Consider the following 19,476-nt stretch of genomic DNA (forward strand, 5'->3'; position numbering starts at 1 on the left):
TATTAATGGTGGCAAATTATATTAATTTTGTAGTGTAAATGCATTATTGATTATTGCATTCCAGAGCTTTTCTATGAATGCAAAAAAGAGTCCTCCCTCTCTCCTGGAGTTTTGTGTTCACTAAAAATATTTTAGAACCTATGCCAGAAGTCAGGGAAAATGAGACGGTTGACACGATTAGTATAGAAATCCTCATCAGCTTCCCATGAACATAAGCTAAAGAAAATGAACAGGTATCTCTGAGAGCTGAATAATAATAATAATAACTTTATTCTTATTACACCCCGCCATCATCTCCCCGAAGGGGCTTGGGGTGCCTTACATCTGGGTCAAAATGCCCTCAAGACATAAAAGCAAAATAATCAATGAAAACAAAAACACAATTAAAATAGAGCATAGTAAAATATAACAGTCCAGATTAAAACACAATGAAAAAAAATATAAGAATATAAAACAGCATAGTTGAAACTCAAAACAATGCTCAACAAACCCAAAACCAGTAATACAGTGGACATGACCAGTCTATAGAAAGTGCTGGGCATGGGATAGTTCAAAATAGCACGCCATAGGGCTGGGGTATTGGATGAAGTGTAGAGAACTAAATATTATCAGGCGACCTAGGGACTGGGCATTTATAACCAGGGACTAGTTGAATTATGCTAATTGAATTTTGGCTACTAGGCATGCAATGTGTTGTAATGGAATAAACATTTTTGAACCACTCTGAGTGGCAGTCCTCTCTGGGTTCTTCAAAGAGCTCTTGGTTGCCCACATAATTGTATAGCTCTCTGAAGTAGGAACACCTACAGGATTTATGGCACAGATTGAGAGACGAATATGTTCCAATTATTGGTGAATTATTAATTTACAGTAAATTATTAATTCTATATTTAAATATTTAGATATAGCGCTTCCTCTTAAGAAATGCTGGTGAGCATTAATATAGGTACTTGTTTTTGAGCTCACACTCGATTTCATGCTGACTTGTTTTTAGTAAACACATCTTCTTGTCCAGTTCTAATTAATAATTTATGATTGTTTGTCTTTGTCTTTTGAAATAATTTATATGTTGTACCTGGTAATCAACTACATTGCATCTTCTGCGTTTGGAAACAACTTTTATGCTTACATGGCTTTATAATATTACATTGCATTAGTTCAACCCATTGGTATTTTTTGATTAAAAACAGAACGGCTTGACATTGCAGTAGCTCCAATTTTATTGCATAATGATAATAATAAAATGATAACAAAATGCAAAAAGTAAACAGGTTTTGCATGCTTGTTTGTTTGGTTTTACATATATATATACAATGCAGAATTAAATATAAGTATGGGTTGAGCATACCTTTTCCAGAATTCCAAAATCTAAAATAGTCCAAAATCCAAAATGTTCAACATTGGGGCTGAGATAGTGGTGCCTTTGCTTACTGATGGTTCTTAGATGCTTGGATGATCCATTCCTCAGCTTTTGCATGGATCACAATATCTTCTGCATTTGCCTCTATTTGTATCTATTTTGATTATGAGTTGACCAGTGTACCATTGTATGGTCATGTTTGTCTCTCACATTATACACCATATGAAATTAATCAGACCATTGGGTGGGACGATGATCATCTTGTCCATTTTCACGGGTACTATGTTGCTGTGGCATTGATCCAGCACTCTGATTGTGCAGTCCGCACCCCAAATAGAAGGTCTGAGAAAAAACCAAAAAAATGAGGAGGGGGGGGGGGGGAGACAGGGTTCTTTTTTTGTTTCTTCCCCAATTTTTATGTTTTTTCCCTTCTCTACCTAAAACATTGTACTGCTTGACGTGAAATGAAACTTAGTAAAATGTTTGCCCAAACAATAGCCGATGCTACCTGTTTCAAGACATACAATATTCTAATAATCTATATGGAAAAGCTGCAGTTGTGGATTTTAATTTGAGTGTCTTGACCTTTGAAAATGAATGCATCCATTTTCCCTTTTGTTGTCTTTAGTGGATATGTTCTGAAATAACAGAAGCTGGATATAAATAGCTTTGCTTTGTGAATGCAATCAAAAAATGATCAGAATCATCAACAAATAGAGAACATGCAAATTACATGACCTTTTGATTGAAAGGATATTCATCAGCTGAACCCCATTTCCTAAGAAGAAAAATTAACTAGTTGATTGTGATAAAATGATGGTTAGAGTAGATCCACTGAAATAAATTGATCTCCTTTAAATTTAAATCTGTATCCACTCTGAAGATTGTATTCATTTGTTTCCTTACTGTTTATTGACACTATGAAATAGTCTATATCTGTATAACATTCTTCTGACATCAACTGATCAACTTGATCACTAAATTTAAAAACACTGAGGGCACTGGATCCAGTATAAAATACATTTAGCATCATAGCCAATGTGACATTCAGAACTTGGAAGCTTATCTTATAAACTGACGTATAAATCTAGAAATGTTAATTTTAAAAAACCAAAAACATGGGCTGACTTATCCAGGGATCAATGTCAATAGTTTAGTTTAGTTGAACTATCACCTTCTCTGGGTAGAGTGATGAAAGAACCCCAAAGGGACCACTGGCCTCCTCTGCTCTCACCATATCTCTTCTTCTGGCCTGACTGGGGAAAATGGCAGAGGTGGCCAAGGGAGCATTGGTGCTTTCCCCTCTGTAATGACCCTTGAATTACCCAAGGGTCATATCAAAATCCATACCTTTGGGCCTTCACACTGCCCTTGACTTATTCATAGGTCAGCTTATATATGAAAATATACGGTATCGTGTTTCATTTTACATAATTTGGTGGCGTGGCTTGCTCTTTAAAGATTTATTTGGAGACAGAAATGAAGAAAAAAAATCTTCCATATGATTCCCCCAATTGAATTTGTTTTATGAGTTATTTGCTCATTGTTCACTGTCCTTTTTAAAAAGTAACTCTGTGAGCAGCCATTTTGTAAAAACAAAAAAAACAAAAAACCTCTAATAATTTCCCCATGGAGTAATAAAAAAAATCTGAAAATGTCATAATTATAAGCAAGCATTAAATAAGCAAATAATACATAGTTACATTCCTACCATGACATGGATTGAAAGAGCATGGAGATGGACAGCAATACAGTGTAATTTATGACACATTTTCCATGTGAGTGTCTTGATCTTGTTTAAAGTAGAATTTTCTAACAGAGCACTAAAACGAAGTGTCATCAGAAGAGGAAGAGAGGAACTCTAAGTCTTTGTTATTCAGTGTGTCTCTATGAATGCTCCCTGAGGAACTCTGGAAATGAAGGATGGTGGCAGCGGGCAGAACTTCAGTTCTTCTCTCATACCACCAAAGCTGACATTTTATGAACTGTTAAAGAGAGAGAGAGAGAGAGAGAGAGAGAGAGAGGAGAGAGAAGAAAGAGAGACAGAAAGAAAGACCTATTGCTACCAGGGCAGGTATCTGTCCCTCCCAATGGAACAGAGCACAAAAATTGCTGCTTCAAAGGTCTTCGCTCATGAATGGGATGTTGAAATGACAGTGGCCATGTTGCTTTTCTGACTTGGTATTTTCTATTCAGAGGAAAATTGAAGTATTTCCAACAATCCTGACTGTGAGAGCCGTTCAGCAGTGGAACTCTCTGCCCCGGAGTGTGGTGGAGGCTCCTTCTTTGGAAGCTTTTAAACAGAGGCTGGATGGCCATCTGTCAGGGGTGCTTTGAATGCAATATTCCTGCTTCTTGGCAGGGGGTTGGACTGGATGGCCCACGAGGTCTCTTCCAACTCTGATTCTATGATTCTAACCCTCTTTCTCCCTTGCACACACATACAGGCAACCCTTCCAATCGATGGATTCTGCATCCACAGATAACATCCATGACTTGAAAATATTCTTATCTCCCCACCACACAATAAAAAAATCCCAAAAGCAAATCCTGATATTGCCACTTTATATAAGGAACTCCATTTTGCGAGGCCATTTAATATAATGGGACGTGAGCAGTCACAAATTTGTTATCCATGGGGTGATCATTACGGTGGTCCTGGAACCAAACTGGAGTAGGTCCCAAGGCCAATTAACACCTGGAGTCATCTCAGGCACATGTATACTATCTCTGTAAGATGTAGATAGAAGATATGCATTTAATTTCAACAACTTCTAAACAGCTTATTATTCTGTTTGCTCTAGGTAATGGAAATGTATCTTCCATTTTGTGGTATTGCCATCTCCAACGCTCAGCTGTTTGCTGCTTCCAGAAAGGAATATGATAGAAGCAGGGTAAGTCGGAGTAGCAACTTGATCCAATACAACTTATTTTTATTTAATACAGCAACTCTGATACCTGGATATTTTTTATTAACAATGACATGTTTTTCTTCTTCTTCTTCTTCTTCTTCTTCTTCTTATTATTATTATTATTATACTTTTTATTCCTTGCTTGCCTCTCCTCATAGCTCAAGGCGGGTTACAACATTGCTAAAACACACATTAATCTAAAAACATTCTTTAAAACACACATATTAAAACGTATTTCCACAAAATACATATTAAAATACAAAAATCAAAGATTAAACTTAGGCTGGAAGTTTAAAATTCATCATATCTACTCATAAAATTAATCATATGTACTCATAAACTTCATTACGTTCTGTGCGGTTTATGTTCAGGTAAAGTCTCTTACTCAGCCTCAGACTTACTAGGAATAAGATCCATGAACACAGTTCAAACAATTCTGAATAAAGATACATTACATATATATTTTATTGTTCCAGTCTTCATACTTTCATTTTACACACCAGGGCTGATTGTAACTTGCGGTTACCTTTCCTTTTAACTTGTTGATATTTTACTCCATATTTTCAGTAGTCATTCCTTTCAACTAATTTTACTGTGCCAAGAGTTAAATGGCAAGCTTTTACAACATGTAACTTGTCAGAACACGTTGCACAGCCACTGAAAAGTGTTTTCCTGTGTTCTGTAGGGCTTGACTGGTAGAAATAATATTTCTGGCATTCATTTGTTGGCATCTCAGCTGTTTTGATCCTTCCTCCATATGGGTGACATTTGCCAGCACAGTGGGAGAAAGGGGAAATAAAGGAACTGATACACATTTTTGGTGAGCAACAGGAGACAACTGTATCACAACTTCATACATCCACAATTTTGGCACGAGAGAGGAGAAAACACTGAGAAAGAACTGAGAGAACGTATTGGGAGAATCTGTGAAGAAGGATGTGTTAGGCGAAATCTTCTTGCAGATAGGATCACTCCAATTCATCTGAGATGTGCAGCTGTACCCTGTTCTAGCTAGTGGTGTGCTTAAGGAGCGGAGACTTGTGAGTCACAAGGAGTAAGTGTGTGGGATCCTTGTTTATAAAGTAGGAGCTATAAATCCCCAGGTCATTGACTGAACACAAAAAAGCATAAATTGAAATAGAAAAAAACCCTGTAATAAGCAAAACATACAATAAAATGCTACTAGAAGGAAAGTGAACAAAGCAAACAAACATACCCTAAACTCTAGTGAGCAATCAGTTTATTTCCTACTCACATGGCTGGCTCAACATGATTTGCTCCCTGAGGCCAAGATGATAACCCACTACAACACCCACCCACACACATTCATTCCACAAACAGAAACTGATCTTACTTCAGTTTTGACCATCCTAAGCACATCTGAAGCAAGCAGACTGCCAAGAGGACTAGGGAAAGCTGTTTGTTATGCAAAGAATTCTCCAATACCTAGCCACTAGTGCTAACTATCCACTGCTCCCAGTTTTCCAGGATCTGTTGTCAGAGACAACTGAGAGCCTTATTCTGTCAAATAGTAAAGTTATCCCTCTTTCATGGACTTGCAACCAGCAATTGTCTGTACTAAGAAACAGAACCAGTAATGTATAGGGGTGGAGTGTGCATCTCTGGGGCAAAAGAGGATGCAGATCTACCTTTGCATTCTCCTATATCCTGAGTAGACTAGAAGCAGGCAGTCTGATATGCTAAATTGTAACATCACTGTAATATTCAAAGGTATAAAACAATAGATCACATCAATGTTTGGTGTCTCTCCAACCCAACGAATTTGGGTTGACACCACTAATTATTATGGTTCAATGCTGTGGAATCCTGGGAGTTGTAGTTTTACAAAGTCTTCATCCTTCTCAGCCAAAGAGTGCTGGTCCTTCACCAAACTACAGTTTTCAGGATTCCATAGCATTGAGCTACAGCAATTAAAGTGGTATCAAACTGCATTAATTATATGGTGTATGTGTAACCTATGTTGACTGCTACTGAGAATGGTTTTTTTACTTAATCTCTGACTGAAAATTAATATGGAATTGAATCAATACAATTATGTTTCAAATAGTATGGAGTCATCCTGGTCCTAGTGAAAAAAAGAGAAATACCTCTTCAAGAAAATTCCAAGTATAATTCTTATGAATTCTAAGAGATAGCTGTCCTTTGCTATATATGCACCTAAATTTACTTATAAGGAGGAAAACAAGTTAACATAGAGTCAGTTACTGGTTTGTTTTATAACATTTGTTTACAGAAGTTGCAGAATAATGTATTCATTACTTTTTGAAACAGACCATCATAGCTTTCAATTCCATGTGTACAGGCCTTGCTGGAGGTGGTTAATGATCTCTTCGAAGAACAGACAGACTTAGAGAAAATTGTGAAGAAAATTATGCATCGAGCACAGACTCTGTTAAAGTGTGAGCGCTGCTCAGTATTGCTTCTTGAAGACATTGAATCACCAGTAAGTAGTAGCTCAGATTTTGGAAAAGGTAAATATATTTACTTGTGGCATGTGGTTTATTTTCTTGAGGAAATATTTTGTGCACTGTCATGGATACTACTTTGTGAATGCCCTTGAGCAGAAGTTAAGTAGAACAATGCATATATTTCTGCTTCTTGAATTATTTTTAGTAATTGTAATTGCAAGTCCAGCTCAGTTGCTACCACTACAATACTGTCAGTAATTTTTGAAGGCCAGGTGTGTGATGTTGGGCATCAACCTGCTTGAACTACCTTCGGACACCAGGTATTCCTGAGGAACAGGCAAGGAAGGACTGCTACTCAAAGGTGTACACAAAGCTTTTCCATGCAGTAAAGGGGTGTGGGGGTGATAGGAAGAGGTTGCCCTGTTCACTCTGTGTGGCTAAGGCTGGATCTACACTGACACATAATCCAGTTTCTGAATCCAGACTATCTGCTTAAAACTGATTTATTTATTACATTTATAGAATTATATGAGTCTACTGAAGTGTAGACTTTATGTCTTAAAGTTTTATGATATTTGTTTTAATTGTTTTATTATTTATATATTGTATTGTTGTATATGTTAATTTGCAGCATCAAAATGTGCCAAATTATGTAAGCCGCTCTGAGACCCTTTTGGGGTGAGAAAAGCGGGATATAAATATAGTAAATAAATAAGTAAATAAATAAGTCTTTTCAGGCATCTTTGCCCTTTAGATGCCTTCCTCCCATTTGAAGTTTTATTAACATATTTAACTGTATGGAGAAATCTCATTTTAAGCTGTGGTTGCTTCTTGAAGGCGTTCTGGCTTTCTAGAAGCTAGAGTAGGAACCCAACTCATTAAGTTCTTGTCTGTGGAATACATGTGATGGACAACAGAGAGTTTGTTCAGATTAACTAAGAATAAAGTTTTGGGGAAGGGCAGGAAGTGAATGGTAGAGACATATCCTCTGACATCCAAGACAGCTCCTATGAAGCAGTCCAGATAATCCTGTAAATAGGTTTGGGTGGGTGGACTCAGTTCTTCCAAGTGATCTCTCAAGCATTTCTCCTTCTCTGGGAATCTAGTTGTGGGCAGAAGCTTTTGGAAAAGGTTGAACTGGTTGTCTATGTTTCACCTGGCAGACTTCTTATTTTCATATGGGTAAGTGCTGCAGCCCCTGAAAAGGCTCAGAAATTGTGTGTGTGCACACAACCCTAAATGGCTCCTTGTAGCTTTGGGAAGACAGTAAAGAAGATACAGTCAGCCCTCTGTAACCACAGATTCAACCATTCAAAGATTTAAAACATTTTTAAAATTCCCAAAAAGCAAATCTTAATTTTGTCATGTTACATAAGGAACACCATTTTACCATGCCACTGTATGTAACAGGACTTGAGCATCTGTGGATTTTGGGATGGGGGTAGGTTGGGGTTCTCCTGGAAGCAAACCATAGTAGATACCACAGGACCACTATAAAGCTGGTTGTTAAGGCAAGCTGGTACTTGTAGGCATAATAAGAAACTAATGCTTCTACAAGATAGCTATATCCTTATTCTTTCTTGAAATGTGATTCAACTAAAGATTGTGTGAGCAGAAAGGACAGAAGTACTGCACAACAAAACAGAAAGTACACATTGCTTGACAATATGGGATTAAAGCAAGGGTTTATTCTAGAGTGCAGCTGTTCCTTTGCTTTTATTTATAATTTTAAGTCACCAGAGGGAAAGAATGACCTAATAACTTAATTTCACACAGTTTTTTATGTGGTGATAAGGTCACTACAAGTTGTCACTTCTTGCTTTGTAGTAGCAGCAAGACCTTTCAAGGAATAAAATGACCCAATGGTTTGTTGCAAATTATTGAAAATAAATGTGTCATTCTTGAGGTTATACAGTGCAAGGGACTATCCATACTGATCTATCAGGTGAATTTTTCAAACAGGCATCAAGATTTCATGACTTCACTTTGTTAGGGTTGCCACCTTTAAATCAGTTTATCCTTGGATGGGGTTTCTGCTCCCATGTGCTACTCTAGAAACTTCAGTGTAAGTGACAATATGACTTGCAGAAGGGCATGTGTGAACAGAGCTATCTTATCCGGAGGACTAGCTCTGACAATTCTGGCAACTTCACATTAAATTTTCCGTTTTGTAGTGCTGACCACTACTCTGCCTGTGGCAGAAGTATCCATGTTCAAAGTCGTGCACAGGCAAAGATAACTCTTTCCCTGTGCACGATAACTCTTTGCCTGTGCAGGCTTTTCTCTGGCACTTGCAGGCAACACTTTCCTCCTTTTCACTTCTTCTGATTCTTTTCTGTATTTGTGCGTAGATTACACAGTAGTAGGGTTTGACATTTGAGTAGGTTGCATTTTTCTTACCTCCTGAGCCTGCTCTTACTGTTTCATCAGATATTTGGTTCAAATTAATGATAACAATTCAAAATGTTGACAGGCCAATTTTCAAAAAAGAAATGCTTTGTATTGATAGTGAAGACTAAAGGGAGTTCTTGCAACAGGTTTTTTTTTAAGTATAAAGGAGTTTTTTTAAATGAGCCTATTGTTGCATAATCACCCTGCTTCATTTACAGAACTTTATGGAGGAGAAGTGGGTGGTGCAATGGGTTAAACCCTTGTGCTGGTAGGACTGAAGACATACAGGTTGCAGGTTTGAATCCGGGAGTGTTTGGATGAGCTCCCTCTGTCAGCTCTAGCTCCCCATGCAGAGACATGAGAGAAGCCTCCCATAAGGATGATAAAGTATCAGAACTTTCAGGTGTCCCCTGGGCAATGTCCTTGTGGATGGCAAATTCTCTCACACCAGAAGCGACTTGCAGTTTCTCAAGTTGCTCCTGACATGAAATAAATAAATAAACAAATAAATAAATAAATAGGGGGAGGGTTACGTTTGGATGTTGCTGTTCTTCTTAAGGGTTACAGTGATTAAATGTAGACATTGTAAACATGGCCACTTAATCATGATATACACCAATGTAGGAAGCTTTGAATTACAGTCGCGGCTTGAATTCTGCTACCTCCAGCAGCCTCTGTTGTGAAATTATCAACATATATCATTTATTTATTTGTTTGGATTTATGAGACCCAAGGTGACCATTTAGAGACTTATGGAACAGATGAGTTGTGAAAAGGAGTTTCACGCAGTCCCATTTCTCTCTATTACTGAGGCCTGTAAAAGCACATTTGGGCATTGGATGTTCAAGTGGGCAGAGAGGCAGTTCTGAAGGCAAAACAGAAAATTTTAGTTTTTGTTTATCCTTCTGATAGTAACAGTAGCTACAACTGCTTCCCCATGATTCACATGGTGCCAGCTTTTCTGTAGAGACTGTGCTATTTTCTTCAACTGAGTATGTCATGTAAGATTGACTACTGCTCTGAATCTGCGTGTCAGTTCCTCTCTTGTGTTATGACACTTGGAAAACACTAGCATTTGGAAGGAACCCTCATTGCTGGAAATGGCGGAAGAACAGAGATGGGTTGCTGCAGCTGGTGTAAAACTAGATAGCAAGCTTTCTCATACTGCAGTGGTTCCCAACCTTTAGGGCTCCAGATGTTTTGGACTTCAACTCTCAGAAATCCCAGCCAGCTACCAGCTGTTAAGAACTGTGGGAAATAAAGTCCAAAACACCTGGAGGTCCAAAGCTTGGGAACCACTACCTTAATGCCATGGGTGGAAATTTCTGCAGCCCTTCAGATGTTCTTGGACTGCAGTTCCCATCATCCCTAACCAGAAGACGAGGAATGCTTCTGGCCACTGCTGCTGCTGACAAACAATGGCTAGAGAATAATTTTCATTTCTTCATCCAGTCTTTACATTGACCAATGCTGTTATGATGAGACATACATTCAATTTTCTCTGTCTCTCCGTGTGTGCGTTTAATGATATGATTCTCTTTATTAAAAAAAAGGAAAAGAAAAGAGCTGACCCTGTCTTTAAGCAATGGATGTGAGTGCTAAGCTGTTGATTAGATTCCTAATAGCTTTCTGTGGTATCTTCAGTACAGTTTGGAACGATTAACATTAGCTGATGTCATTCCGATTATAAAAGAAGACGTGCTGCTTGCCTTCTGGTCTGACCAATGCCAGGAACTGATTGTAATGTTTGCCTGTGGCTGGTTTAATGTCTAATTATCTTCCTGAGGTGTTAGAGCAAACCGGCAGTGGGAAATTTATGATTTCTTATAAAGGTTTCTGATTTCATGCAGTGTTATTTTGCATGTCTTTATTCAGTTTCTTCATTGGTAACATCATTGAGATGATGCAATTCTTTAAAACTTCTTTCTTTGCTCTTTTGAGCAAAGGCAGGGAGCATTATATGTATATTATACTCATGATACCATTACACTTTTACATATGATGTTCTATTTCTACTGACTCACATCTAAATCAGCATTGTCTATTCCACACTAAGTTAGTTTTCTAACTTACATTTAGTTTTGTAACTTACATTGTTGGAGTCTACAGACGGGCCATTGCTGCTGCCCATTTTTGGTCTGTGCTCCTTTTATTTTTATCAGTTTTATGCTAATTTATGCAATGCTTTTGATACGAAATAAATAAATAAAATGTACATTTAGCCAGGCATACATCTTAAAAATGCTTTTAAAATGTTTTCATCATGTATGTGTGTGCAGATATTTCTTCTATTAAGTCTCACTTCAGATCATAAAGCAGGCTAGCTCTAGATCCTGACCAGGGGCCCTTCCACATAGCCATATAACCTAGAATATCAAGGCAGAAAATCCTACAATATCTGCTTATCTGAGTCCACACTGCCATATATTCTAGTTCAAAGTAGATAATGTGGAGATTTATTCAGCTGTGTGGAAGGGGCCTAGGCGTGTAGAAGGGAAATGCAGAAAACCATATTTCCTTCCTCTCTACTCACCTCTCAGGTGGTTTAGATTTTTGAAAAAGGGTTCACATGTATACTATAGCCTTCCTTTGATACTGAGAGTCTGTGGCTTTCTCATTTCTGTGGCTAAGCAGGAATTTGAACCCCAGTCTTCCAGAATCCTAGTCCAGCACTCAAGTCACTATACTATGCTGGCTCTCAGATCAAACTTGCTGAAGCTAAATGTGTTTGGGCTTGGGTAGCGTTTCTCAAACTGTGCTCCAGACGTTTCGGACTTCTGCTTCCTCAATTCCTAACAGCTAGTAAACTGGTTGGGATTTCTGGGAGCTGAAGTTCAAAATACCTAGAGAAGCATTATTCAAGAAACACTGGGATGGAGGATTGATAAACAAACCTGTACACTATCGTGACCTCCATGGTGGAAGAAAGAAAGGATATGAAAATAACAAACTATCTATATATATAAAATGCTCTGTGCATAATGAGTACCTTAAAAACAAAAGAACCAATGAACAAAATCACACCAAATTTGGCAACAAAATGTCTCACAACACAAGGAGTAACCATAACTAAAAAAATATGATTTTGTCATTTGGGAGTTGTAGTTGCTGGGATTTATAGTTCACCTACAATCAAAGAGCATTCTGAACTCCATCAACGATGGAATTGAACCAAACTTGGCACACAGGACTGCTATGAGCAACAGAAAGTATTGGAAGGGTTTGGTGGGCATTGACCTTGAGTTTGGGAGTTGTAGTTCACCTACATCCAGAGAGCACCGTGGACTCAAACAATGATGGATCTGGACCAAACTTGGCACAAGCACTCAATACGCCCAAATATGAACACAGATGGAGTTTGAGGGAAATAGACCTTGACATTTGGGAGTTGTAGTCACTGGGATTTACAGTTCACCTACAATCAAAGAGCATTCTGAACCCCACGAAGACAAAATCGGGGCAAACTTCCCACACAGAACCCCCATGACCAACAGAAAATACTTAAGGCCATACAGTCCAACTCCCTTCATCAGGGCAAGAAAACGTAACCAAAGTCCTCCTGACAAAGAGCCATCCAGCTATAGAGATAGATAGATAGATAGATAGATAGATAGATAGATAGATATGATTCACATGGACAGAGAGATATAGTATCATAGATTTGAAAGGGACCCTTAAAGAAGGACAATGATATGTTGCATGTTCCAGGGTGGGCAAACCAGATACTCTCCACATCAACACTGACAAAGAAACAGCAAGAAATGCTGTTTACCCACAAGGATAAAGAAACCAACACTTTCTCATTACTTTATTTTCCAGATCAACAGACTGGGCCACAGCAACGCGTGGCAGGGGACAGCTAGTATATAAATAAGAACATGTATGTATTTTAAAATTAGCTTAGATGGGGGTAAGAATCACCTTGGGGTGCATCTATGCTGTAGAATGAATACACTTTAACCGCCCTGGTTCAATGCTAAGGAATCATGGGGCTGTTGTTTTACAAGGTCTTGAGCCTCACCAAACTACAAATCCTAGGATTGCACAACATTCAGCCATGGCAATTAAATTAAAGGTGACATCCCTCACCGGTGCTCCAGATGCAGCTCCTTGAAGCAGCTTCCCTTTTTTACTTTGGCTCAGCACTAAGATTCTCATATTATGCAAATCTAATGCGCGCCTTAATTTTGGCAAGGCAGTTTACCCAAAACGTGAGCATTCGATTCAAGTAAATATGGTTTACCCTTAGCATGGTTTTCTATTGTACGGAAACTAATGAAATCCTTTTTTTTATCTTGACAGGTGGTGAAATTTACCAAATCCTTTGAGCTGATGTCTCCAAAATGCAGTGCAGATGCAGATAATAGGTTAGATTACACATTGCACTTTTAATATTACAACAAAGCATGTTTATATGACTGATCATTAATGGATGGTTAAATGATTGTTGAAATTCAAGTTATTTCTGACTTACAGCAACTCTAAGGAAAACCTGTCATGAAGGTTTCTTGACAAGGCTTGTTAGAGACAGATTGCCTTTGCCTTTTTCTGAGACTAAAATTGTGACTAGCCCAGGATCACCCTGTGGATTTTGATGCCCAACTTGGAATGCACACCCTTGTCCACAAGTATGCTAGGCACCATCTACATTGACCATTTAAGGCAGTTGGAAGCTACCTTCAAACTGTGGTGGCCAGGCAACAAACCCCCATAAAAGCATGCGAAAGAAAGCCCTTAATGTGCACCAGTGTTCTATGGTTTGTGTGATCACCATCTGGGTCTCAAACTGGTTACAGGATTTCCTACGTAATCGTCTGCACAGCAAAACCCCTTTCTTCAAAATCAGTTTCAACCCGCATTAAATGGACTTCCACTCAAACCACTACATTGGTTTTGATTACCCACCAGTGAAATATTGAGACCACACCACGGATGTGAGGCCACCTGTGGAAGCTGAGAAAGCTAAAGATCCTGTAAAATTTCAACTCCCATGATTCCATAGCATTGGGTCATGGCAGCAAAACTGGTGGCAAACTGCATTCATTTTAAAGAGTAGGTGCACCCTGTATGAAGCTCTGGGGAATCCCCTAAAAATCTGGCAAGATGTGATCTGTATAATTTCCACCAAAGTTTCAAAAAGCTCTTCAAAGAAGTCTTCACAGTACCACATATTGCCGCCGAAGCAGGAGTGCAACTGGTGCCCCATTTTCAGTTGCTACTAGTGCCACTTGGGCATCCAGACTGAAATCTGGCAGCATGTCCAAGCTGAGAACCTCATTCATAAGGATAAATGTAATTCCACCCATAAACACTTGGTCTCTTTGTTGAAAAGGGTCAACTTACTAACAGCAGCAGCAGGACATTGTTTTGTTAGACATGGTAGACTATTTTTAGAACTTCCACTTTCATGATTGGTTAGTTTGTCAACTTGGATTTATTTAGCTGCTCCCAATACTTGTCACATATAATCAAGTGTTGATATAATCAGTCACTCATAATAATGCCTAGATCTTAATTGGGGCTGTGCACTTTGAATCTCTGCTTGCTTCATGATGGATTTGGCAAGATACACAATTGTGAGTGTGCTGCATCAATAAGTGGAATCTTGCCCTCAAAGCTTCTGTATATGAAGTTTTAGCAATAAATCTTTAAATATTTAACCACATCTTGCATTTCAAAAGTTGTATATCTTTTTACATTTAGTCTGTAAGTAGCTAACAAAACCCATACTCTATAACACTGTTTTTTTATCATTCAGAACAACTTGAATGATATTTTTTAGACTTCCTGCTGGTTTAAAAGAAGTGAAAAATGTTTGAAATAATGTTCTGTGCAATCCTTAACACGTCTGCTTAGATATAAGCCCCATTGACTTCAATGGTACCATCTTCCAAAGAAGATTGTATTTGATAGTGGCTTTTTCTCAGTTTGTTCATTGGAGTTTTTTTTTCTTTGTTTATTTTTAAGCAGAACTTATGTGAACGAATGAGTGTGTGGAAAATTACATAGCTAACTTAAATCCATTCTGTTTTCTGTGGCTGATAGTTCCAGCTGTTTTGTTGCAGATGCATTTCGCTTTGTTTGTGTGCTGTGTTCTGAAAACGATAGTCATGGTATTTTGTTCAGATCAATTAGCGAGCTTTGTTCGTTTTTGTTTTTTTTATTTGCTTCTGATGTACACCATTAACTGAATGTTGCTTATTTTTCCTCACATTCATTTCATAGCTCATGTCCAGAAGGTTGTTGTTGTTGTTTGGTTTTTTTTTTGCATTGCCTTCTACTGAGTAGAGTATTCATTTTTATGGTCTCAGCTAAGCTAGAAAACTGGACTTGAATCCAGGTTTGTGTTGGGATTCAATCCCACACTGCCCAAATCTCAAGTCCTCAATGACAAGCAGTTAGTTTAGTATAGACTAAGGGGTTCCCTTCTCCCATTTCTCCTGTATGACAGTTGGGAAATGTATCTTTTTCTTCTCTCTTCTCTCTTTTTGCTCTCATTCTGATTGGTTGTGTACAATACATACTTTTCTATTGCCAGCCTTTTCAAAATCTGACTTCAATTTTTCCTACATCAGAGTATGAGCTGTGTGCTTTGAGATCTCTCTCTGCTTATTAGGCTTGGTTGATCAAGAAAAAAATGGTTCTAAACTCATTTTGTATGTAGGAGGCGCTGGAGGTTCGATTTAAAAATTATTTACGAAATTTTCTTTAAAAAAAGATCGAAATTACCAGGAAATACGAATCGTTTCCTCTGTTTCGTTAATGGAAGGTGCCCTTCCCTCCCTCCAGAACCATTAAAATCTCGCAGTTTCCCTTCATTCCCTTGCGGCAGGAGGGAGGGGTGGGTGTGGCCAAGCACAGCCCCCAGTGACCTCCGAGCGAGGAGCTCTGTGCTTGGCCACGCCCACCTCTCCCTTGGACAGCTTGCCAGGGAAGAGTAAGAAAGGTGAGAGATTTAAAAAGTGTTGGTTTTTAAATCTCTCACCTTTCTTTCTCCTTCCTGGCAAGCTGTCCAAGGGAGAGGTGGGCGTGGCCAAGCACAGCGCTCCTCGGAGGCCTCACCCCCAGCGACCTCCAAGCGAGGAGCGCTGTGCTTGGCCACGGCCATGTTTTTCCTCTTTGCATCGGTGGCTTTGTGAGGTGGGCGTGGCTACACCCAGCTCTTCCGCATCGCCGCTTGTCGCCAGGGAGGTAGTCACGCCCACCTCGCAAAGCCGCCGATGCAAAGAGGAAGGAGGTGGGTGTGGGTAAGAACAGCTGTTCCTAAAGGCCACGACCCCTGCATTTACGATTCACTGGTGAAAGTCATAAGAAAGATGGGGGCGCGGCTTCGATATGGCAAAAACACTTCCGGGTTGCCAAAATGCGTCAATATCGCTTCTAAAGGTATTAAAATAACGAATTAATACCAAATTAAGAAATTAACAAACTGGATCAACCAAGCCTACTGCTTATGTGTCAGGCGAGATGTAGTGATTGGTATTTTCCCTTCTCTTTTAAACCTTCAAAGAGATGGGTGTTAGAGTAGCTCAGACCCAGTTCTTTCACTGTTAAGAAATGCAGTTATTGTTTATTATTGTAAATAAACTTTTTGTGATTTTTAAGATTGGTCTTCATCTTTGCCTGCCCAAGCTCTAAGTTCTTTACAGCACTTCACGCTCTGCATGCTGTGAGCTAATGCTCAGCTATTGTATCCTGTTTGATTTTTGGATGCTCTGCTATTTTTTAGGGTAGCTTTTCCCTAACAGTCCGTTCCATTGAAGACACTGGGGCAAAGGGGGTTAGATTCAGATGACAACTGGTTTGTTAATTTGGCTTTCTGTGGGCCCTTCCAGACAGGCCCTTTATCCCAGAATCTGATCCCAGGTTTTCTGCTTTAAACTGTCCACACTGCCAGATATGTCCACACTACCAGATAACCTGGGATAAACAGAAAACCTGGGATCAGATCCTGGGATAGAGGGTCTGTTTGGATGGGCCCACAGAAAACCAAATTAACAAACCAGTTGTTATCTGAATCTAACCCCCTTTGCCCCAGTGTCTTCAATGGAACGAACTGTTAGGAAAAACTACTCTAAAATATAGCAGAGCATCCAAAAATCAAACAGGATATAATAGTTGAGCATTAGCTCACAGCATGCAGAGCGTGAAGTGCTGTAAAGAACTGTATTGTAAGTGCTGTATTGCAAGTGCAGAGCAATGTCATGGTATTGTATATATTTTTATTGAAAGATTGTTGTTGCGCATCTTCAGTGTATCCCCCGGTTTCTGTAAATATACAAATGGCAATAAATAAAGCTATGTGTTATTCTGTATCTAATGCCATTGAGCGATTCTGAATTTTTATAGGTAATCCTGATATAAGGCTATGCTTTCCAGATTTATGAAGATGGGCTTTCAAGCAACAGTGACTATACCCTTTTCTTCCTCTGCTCTGCCCTTATGATAGTTTCAAAGACAGTTTGGAGAAAACATCTTCATCCTATTCAGACTGGCTAGTAAATAATAGCATTGCTGAACTCGTAGCCTCCACGGGCCTCCCAGTGAACATCAGTGATGCATATCAGGATCCTCGTTTTGATGCAGAAGTAAGACCTATGTAATTATACATCTCCGTATTCTTTTGAACCACAAAAATATAGAAACTTGGATTAAAGTTTTATGGCATACGTTGTGATCTTAGTCATGGTTATGAAGCATCCTGTTGGATGAATGCTGATTTTATCCACAGATAGTATGTGTGGCAATACATTAGCAGGCTAGAGTCACCTCCTGTATTAACTTTGCTCCATTGGGCTTAATCAGTGTCACAGCAGTGACTAAGAAATCTTCAACAAAAGTTACCTGGTTGAGACATATAAAAGTATGAAATATTGTAACCACTTCACTGCTTTTCAGTGCTCATAATCAAACACTTCTCATCCGATTCTTGAGTTAGAAGAAACTACCAGTCCAACCAATCCCACCACTTCCATGCATGAATATATCAGTAAACATTGTCAGATCACTACTGGCAATAATAATACATGTCACAACTGTTGATTTTCCCTGTAGTTCAAGTAACACCATTCTCTAAGTCTTAGCATTGTAGACTTGCTGTGAAATTTTCATTTGATAAAGCGATAAAGAGAACATATAGGAAGGTATTATACAACATTATCAATGGATGCCTTCCAAACCACTACAATCGTTTTTTTCAATAGTCATATCTTCTATATACTTAATAAAAGTGGAAATATGTATGTGTTTGTGTGGCTGGGGAGTCCACTTACACAGACAAACTCCTACCTCCATAAACAGCTATATCTCTCATTACTCAGGAGACACCAAAGGTCCTCTCTCCAATGACATTGAAGGTTACAATGAGCACCATGAACACATACAAGAGCTTTGCCAATGTCCCCCACAAACACAATAGTGAAGGCTTTCATACAGGGACAATTTCATCCCAGATTTTATGTGTTTCCTCCACCATAGACATCCCAGTGTTTCTCACTCTCTCCATTGGTGTGGAATTTGCATGATCCTGCCTACTGCCTCTCCCTTAATCTTTTCCTATTCTTTTCCATGGCACACAGCAAACAGAGGAATTGATTAACAACTGAACATACTAGAGAAGTTTGGGCAGAATTCACCATAATTTATAGGAGTTGTAGGTACTGGGATTTATAGTTCACCTGCAATCAATGAGCATACTGATCTCCCCCAAAGATGGAATTGGACCAAACTTGGCACACAGAGCCTCCATGAACAGCAAAAGTACTTGAGGTCTTTGGAGAAAATTCACCTTGATTTGGGGGTGTTGTAGTTCACCTACACCCAGAGAGCACTGTGAGTCCAAACACCCCAATGCATCTGGATCAAACTTGGCACACATACCTGATATATTTAAATTTGATTACTGGAGGTGTTTGCAGGGAAGTGACCTTCCTTTCTTGGACTTGTAGTTCACCCAGAACCAGAAAAACTGTGAACTCCACTGATGATGGACCTGGACCAAACTTGGCACACAGAACCCCCATGACTAATTTTAACCTACTGAAGGTATTTGAGGGGACTGACTCACCATAATGGGAGTTGTAGTTTACCCTACAGCCAGAGGTTGCACCGAACCCCACCAATGATGCATCTAGAGCAAACTTGCCCAAACTTTAAGTACTGATGGAGTTTCTCAGGGTTAACCTGGCATGATGTGAGTTGTAGTTCACCCACAACCTTATGCATTTTGTACAATTAAAAAATTGAATGTTTCAAAAAACACGGGCAATGCCAGTTACCCAAGCTAGTTTGAAATAAACTCCCAATCTCAAATAGTGTTTGATGTTAGCATCAATTTATTCAGCCTTTCAAAAAGTGTAACTAATGCTTGAAGAATATTTATTGC

The 19,476-nt window shown here is 38.9% G+C and overlaps 1 protein-coding gene across 1 annotated transcript in view; it reads left to right on the plus strand.

The window, feature by feature from the left end:
- PDE11A (phosphodiesterase 11A) overlaps window positions 1–19,476 on the plus strand; it is a 208,967-nt gene that overhangs the window by 106,387 nt on the left and 83,104 nt on the right. Inside the window, exons 3-6 of the mRNA XM_060779634.2 lie at window positions 4,165–4,254; window positions 6,596–6,736; window positions 13,395–13,459; window positions 17,542–17,680. Coding sequence (XP_060635617.2) covers window positions 4,165–4,254; window positions 6,596–6,736; window positions 13,395–13,459; window positions 17,542–17,680 — 435 coding nt within the window. The remainder of the gene's footprint in view (window positions 1–4,164; window positions 4,255–6,595; window positions 6,737–13,394; window positions 13,460–17,541; window positions 17,681–19,476) is intronic.

This window comes from Anolis sagrei, chromosome 1, assembly GCF_037176765.1.
Source record: "Anolis sagrei isolate rAnoSag1 chromosome 1, rAnoSag1.mat, whole genome shotgun sequence".
Classification (NCBI taxonomy): Eukaryota; Metazoa; Chordata; class Lepidosauria; order Squamata; family Dactyloidae; genus Anolis; species Anolis sagrei.